Below are 6,113 nucleotides of genomic sequence, written 5' to 3'. Positions count from 1 at the left end.
CTGCTGATAGTCATCTAACATGTCTGCGACCCCGGCATCATCATCAACATGCTCGATGCGTGGTCTGACGACCTCCTCTCTTGTCCGATGGGCTTCACCATGGTAGACCCACCGAGTATAGTTCGGCATAAATCCATTCTTCAAAAGGTGTTGACCCATTCTTATCTTGTCTTGCCATCTCCTATTTGCACATTTCATGCAGGGACACAACACTCTATTGCTTCCTTTCGTAGCCGGTCCAAATGCACTCTCCAAAAAAGCCTCAGTCTTCGTGAACCATTCATTGGTGAAATCAGTCTGACTTCTACGGCCCGTGTACATCCACTGACGATCATCCATCCTCTAACATATATAGCGACGAGTAATGTGACTTGCAGATAAAAGGTGTACCTAACATCTAATAGGATAGGATAGGTCCTAATCCCACCCGCGTATGCGTAGTAGGGTTAGTTTCCATAGTCTGCTCTGATCCGAGACAGAATTTCGGCAGCACCTCCCCGCTGTTCTCCAGATACACGTCCTACCATTGAGAGTGTGTATCCGAAGAACAACGTCGAGGTGATGCCGAAACTCTATCTCGGATATGAGCAAACCATGGAAACTAACCCTACTACGCATACGCGGGCTGTCCAAAGAACGTGGACAATCCGAAACTGATACGGTCAGAGAGATATGCAGTAATCTGCATACCTCCAACCGTACCTATTTCGGACGGGAGACGCCTAACTGGGTCACGTGATCTACGACAAGAAACCCTAAACCCTAAAAAAGAATGCAGGTAAAGTAGAAGATGCGGGACGAGAGGGTATACCTAGTGCGAAGGTGTAGCAGAGACACTCCGGGTCCGCTCCTATGCACACACCTCTCTGCAAAATGAAACACACATTTAAGGTCAAATTTTCGGCAGCACCTCCCCTGCGTGGAGAGGAACCCAAATCCTGCAAAAGCAACGACACGATGGCCGGTAACCACAAATCATATCAACCGAAAAGGCACGAAGGCCAACCACAAAGCATAAAAAATTTACAAAAGGGAAGATATTTGACAACACTTCACTGACATCTTAGTATCAATCAGAAAGATAAAGGCGTCCTCATACAGCTAATTTAGCAAAAAGGTTACACTAAACTAGAGATAGGGATAAAATCCATCATCAGTTCATCAGAGGATAAGTAGTGGTCCTTACTCAAAAGTGTAGTGAATAGAACTTGTACTTGGTAACTAAACTGACATTGAGATATTATAACGGGTGCACAGACCATCAATAGCTTTCTCCACATATTTTGTCATCTCAGGGATAGTCAACTTGCACACTAATTATTAGAGACAAATAAGAATGGAGAAGACCAACATAATGTAAGAGTTGAGATATGCTAGTAACATTGTATGCAGGGGTGACATGCTGCAATTGCCGTACTGTACTCAAGAACGAACGGAACGGGGTAGCAACGGCGTACCTGCTGGTGACGTCGACGTCGGCGTTGGCGGAGCTGCTGCAGCTGGGCGGGGCTTCGGCGGTCAGGGCGGGGCGGCCGGGCTCCGGCGAGCGACAGTCAGGGGCGGGGCGGCCGGGCTCCAGCGAGCGGCGGACAGGGCCGGGGTGGCCGGGATCTGGCGGCACGAGCCGCGGTCGGGGCCGGGGCGGCCGGAATCCGACGGCGCAAGCCGCGCTCGCGGCGGGGCGGCCGGGCTCCGGCGAGCGGCGGACAGGGTCGGGGGTGGCCGGGATCTGGCGGCACGAGCCGCGGTCGGGGCGTGGCAGGGCGGCCGAGCTCCGGCGAGCCGCGGTTGGGGCGGGCCGGGGCGGCCAGGCTCCGGCGAGCCGCGGTCGGGGCCGGGGCGGCCGGAATCCGACGGCGCAAGCCGCGCTCGCGGCGGGGCGGGGCGGAGTCCGACGCGGCGGGGCGGGGCGGAGTCCGGCGGTGCGGGGCGGGGTGAGCCGCGCTCGGGCAGCTGCGTTCGGGAGGAGGCGATGCGGGAGAGAGATACGAGATCAGGAGAGAGATGCGTTCGGGGGCTGACCGGCTGACCATATACGATAGCTTTGCCGAGAGTGTTCGAGATGTGACACTAGGCAAACCTTTTTTTTATTTTTTTATTTCAAAATCAGTTTAAAATTATTTAAAATGATTATTCACTATATAAAAAGTTTTAAAGCACTGTTCTTTTTTATTTGTCATGTATTAATTTGTCGAGAGCTTTTGTCACACTCTCAGCAAAGAGAGTTCTTTGCCGAGAGCCTGGGCAAGGGCTCTCGGCAAATTTGTTTTTTTTTATTTTTTAGCCACCAAACTTTTTCTTTATGCTCCCTAGTTAGAGTTATCCAACATATTCAAGTTTGGTGTAATTTTATCAATATTTATTATATTTCATAGTTTTTGTTCATTTAATTGAATTTCTTGAAAAATATAGGTTCGAACTGCGAGTGCATGAAATAACGCGTTTCTTGGCATGAAATGTTGATATTCATGATACTAACCCTAATTTGAGGCCGTGTGCAAGAAAACACCATAGTTCTCACACGTTTCTTTTGCAAAACCTTGACTTTGAAGATGGTGGTGAACATATTTTAAATTATAGAAAATTCGAACAAGTTCAAAAAATCGCGAAACTTGGTGAAGTGTGAGGATATCACATTTGTAGTTTGTGGTAAAAATTTGAGAAAGTTTCGTGCACGATGTCATGTCGGTTGTTTAGAAACCCACACATCTCCACGTATGTTATAAGATCTCACTAGAAGAGATGTGTGGGTTTGTAAACATCCGACGTGACGCCGTGCACGAAACTTTCTCAAATTTTTACCACAAGCTACACATGTGATATGATGACACCTCGTTTCGTTTCGTGATTTTTTGAATTCGTTTGAATTTTCCATAATTTAAAACCTATTCCGCACCGTCTCAAAAGTCAGGGTTTGTGAAGGAAATGTGCGAGAGCTAGAGTGTTTTCATGCACACGGCATTGAATTAGCATAAGTACCATGAATATCAACTTTTCGTGTATATAAACGCGTGATTTCATGCACTTGCAGTTCTAACCTACATTTTTCAAGAAATTCACTGAGACGAAAAAAAGCAAGAAATATAGCAAATATTGATAAAATTATACCAAATTTGAATATGTTGCATAACTTTAACTAGGGAGCATAGGGAAAAAATTTGGTGGCCAAAAAACAAAAAAAAATAAATTTGCCGAGAGCCCGTGCCCTAGCTCTCGGCAAAGGACCCTCTTTGCCGAGAGCTGAACCATAGCTCTCGGCAAAGACCCAGGTTTGCCGAGAGCCTAACGGGGCTCTCGGCAAAGAAAACGGTGTTAGCCCCGTCAGTCTCTTTGCCGAGAGCTCCAGTTAGGCTCTCGGCAAAGAGCCCAATATGCCGAGAGTTTGCCTATGCCGAGAGCCGGGCTCTCGGCAAAGACATCTTTGCCGAGAGTATTTCTTCGCCGAGAGTCACCGTGGGTAAATTTCGAGTTTGCCGAGAGCCCGATAGAAAGCTCTCGGCAAACCTCAAAGCTCTAGGCAAATCTAGTGTTTCCCGTAGTGATGGGTTATTGAATTTGTGACCGTGTTGTCAATTTGTGGCCTTGTGACTGCTATATCATTGTGCTTCTTTTATTTCTAAAACAGCATGGGAAGAAGTGAGCAGCAGCCGTCGGAGTTCTCCATCCTCTGCTGCTTATTGGGCTCGTCGAACAACCAGTTCTCTATTGACGACAGCTGCTGCTGCTGCTGCTGGGCCTCGTCGTGGAAACAGCCATGTCCCGTCGTCAGCACTTGCTGCGGCGGCGCCGTCGATGCCACGTCGGAGATGGGTGGCAGCGCACTGCCGGTGGTGCCAGACATGTGGTCGAAAGTTACGAAAGGATGGACGACGACGTCGTCGTCGATGGCCGAGGGCTTGAGCTTGCTGTCGGCAGCGTCGTCATCCTGCGCCGGCGGCGGGGAGCTCTTCAGGAAGCCTTTGAGCAGCTTGGATATGTTGTCCATACTAGAGGGGTACGACGACGACGACGACGACGAGTGCCGCCGGGCGATGAGTAGCTGGGTGACCTCATCAGCAGCTGTGGAGCTGCTGCAGGCCGCCGGGCGCGCGTAGCCGTAGCTGCCGTCGTCCTTGGAGAGGGGACTACTGGCGGTCACGTCGTGACGACGATGGCGCCGGTCGTCGTCGACATGTCCGGCGGCGGCGAAGATGGCTGCTTGCTGTTTTTCCTTTTCCTCCTGGAGCTTCTTCTTGAGGTGAGTGTTCCAGTAGTTCTTGATGTCGTTGTCGGTCCTCTGTGGGAGATGGGAAGCAATGGCGGCCCACCTGTTGCCTAGCAAGGACTGGAGGTGGACGATGACGCGTTCCTCGCGGGGGCTGAAGTTGCCGCGGCGGATGCCGGGGCGGAGGTAGTTGGTCCATCGGAGGCGGCAGCTCTTGCTGCAGCGCAGGAGGCCCGTGCTGGCGGGCACGAGGCGCCACCTGCCGGCGCCGTGCTCGTGGATGTAGGAGACGAGGGTGAGGTCCTCCTCCGGCGTCCATGGCCCCTTCTTGATCCCCGCCTTGTCGCATTCGCACCACGGCGGCCTGCCCATCTCGTCTTCCACGCTAGCTACGCTGGTGTCTCTGGCGGCCGGTACTGCTATACTACTGTTCCATGAAAGCTTGTGACACGGTGGTTATTATATATATAAGAGGAGAGGTTCATGTGAGAGAGACTAGCTTATTATGTGATCACTTCCTGTCATCGTTCTTAATTAATTGATGCCAACCAGATTACTAGCAACCACCTGATGCGACGATCGATGCTTTGTTTTCACTCATGTCTATAGCTACATACCTTCGCTATATACTAGGATGTGTGTTGTTGTGCATGCATAGGTTCCCTTTTCTTAGGGACTTCGAATGGATTATGTCTTCAAATATAATGTTTTAGAGGACAAAAATCAGTTTTGCCGTTATTTAGGGATCCCACTGTCTGTGTTCAGGTTGAAGCGCTCTAACGAGCAGCCGAGGAAAGGGGCGGCTGCTCAACGCCGTAGGTTGCACGGCGCTCACCAAGGTGACTTGATCTGTCCGCCATCCCAGTCCATACTTCAATTGCTTTGTGCCCGTCCCCTGGGCGATTGAATGTATCGACAAGCTCCGTCGAGCTTTCATCTGGGCTGGTGGCGTTGAAGTGGGTGGCGGACAGTGCAAAGTGGCATGGCTCAAGGTTTGCAGGCCGACGGAGCTCGGTGGTCTAGGAATATTGGACGTGCGACGCGTCACAGTCTGGCGCGATGGGGGGGGGGGGGGGGGGGGGGCCTGGCGCGATCGTCTTGCCGCAGACGAAGGAGCGCGCGGTCCTGACTTTGTTCCAGGTGGCAGCTGTCTTTGCTATTGGCAACAAGGTTTTCTTTTTCGGTAGAAAATTTTTTTCGGCACGTGCCGATAAATAAGAAATTTCGAACATTTCAGAAATTTCGGATAAAATTTAAATAAATTCAAATTGATTTTTTAAAAAATTTGACATCATTTTACTAAAAAAACTTTCTAATGTATCACTCATCACAAATTTATATGATATTAACGAAATAACACAATATATTATTGCAGTAGTACAGCGGGCTGACGGTGGGCGAGCTGCATATGCTAGTGTCACGGAATATGTGAGTGAGAAAATTAAATAATTTTGAAAAAATTTAGAGCTTTGATAAGACTAGAAGATATGGTGGGTCATTTTATTGTTGTTTGGAGTAATTTTGAAGCGAAATATGAATTTAACCGAAAAATTTGACCGATATAAAAATTTTTTCGGACCTCACCAAAAAATGCGAAATTTCGGAAATTTCGGCGAAATTTCACCGAAAAAGAAAACCCTGATTGGCAATGGTAGGTCCATTTTCTTCTGGACAAACTGTTGGCCGGATGGATAGAGCATTCAGATGATTGCGCCTCTAGTCTTTGCGGCTGTGCGGAAGAGGAAGCTCAAGACGACCGTAGCGGAGGCGCTCGCGGGGAACACTTGGGTTTGTCACCTGGCGGGCTCCTTCGATCTCCCAGCACTTCCTCATATAGTTCTATCAGTGGTGCGATATGCTAGATGGGGTGCAGCTCTCCAAAGCACCAGATACGTTTACGTGGCGGCTA

General features: G+C 49.7%; 2 protein-coding genes across 2 annotated transcripts; one reads left to right on the top strand and one right to left on the bottom strand.

Moving 5' to 3' along the window:
• LOC110429738 (spidroin-1-like) lies at positions 958-2,021 on the top strand. Its single transcript, XM_021446188.1, has 2 exons — positions 958-964; positions 1,393-2,021. Exons 1-2 carry the CDS (start codon positions 958-960, stop codon positions 2,019-2,021), a joined length of 636 nt encoding a protein of 211 aa, XP_021301863.1.
• Positions 3,617-4,576, bottom strand: LOC8071303 (transcription factor MYB30). The gene has a single exon (XM_021446187.1). It carries the CDS (start codon positions 4,574-4,576, stop codon positions 3,617-3,619), a length of 960 nt encoding a protein of 319 aa, XP_021301862.1.

The sequence above is a fragment of the Sorghum bicolor genome, chromosome 8 (genome assembly GCF_000003195.3).
Source record: "Sorghum bicolor cultivar BTx623 chromosome 8, Sorghum_bicolor_NCBIv3, whole genome shotgun sequence".
NCBI lineage: Eukaryota > Viridiplantae > Streptophyta > Magnoliopsida > Poales > Poaceae > Sorghum > Sorghum bicolor.
The sequence above is the reverse complement of the archived record's forward strand: the minus strand, read 5'-3'. Positions and strand labels throughout refer to the sequence as shown.

Coding starts and splice junctions, on each gene's coding strand:
- LOC8071303 (XM_021446187.1), bottom strand. CDS start 4,576: ATGGGCAGGCCGCCGTGGTGCGAATGCGACAAGGCGGGGATCAAGAAG.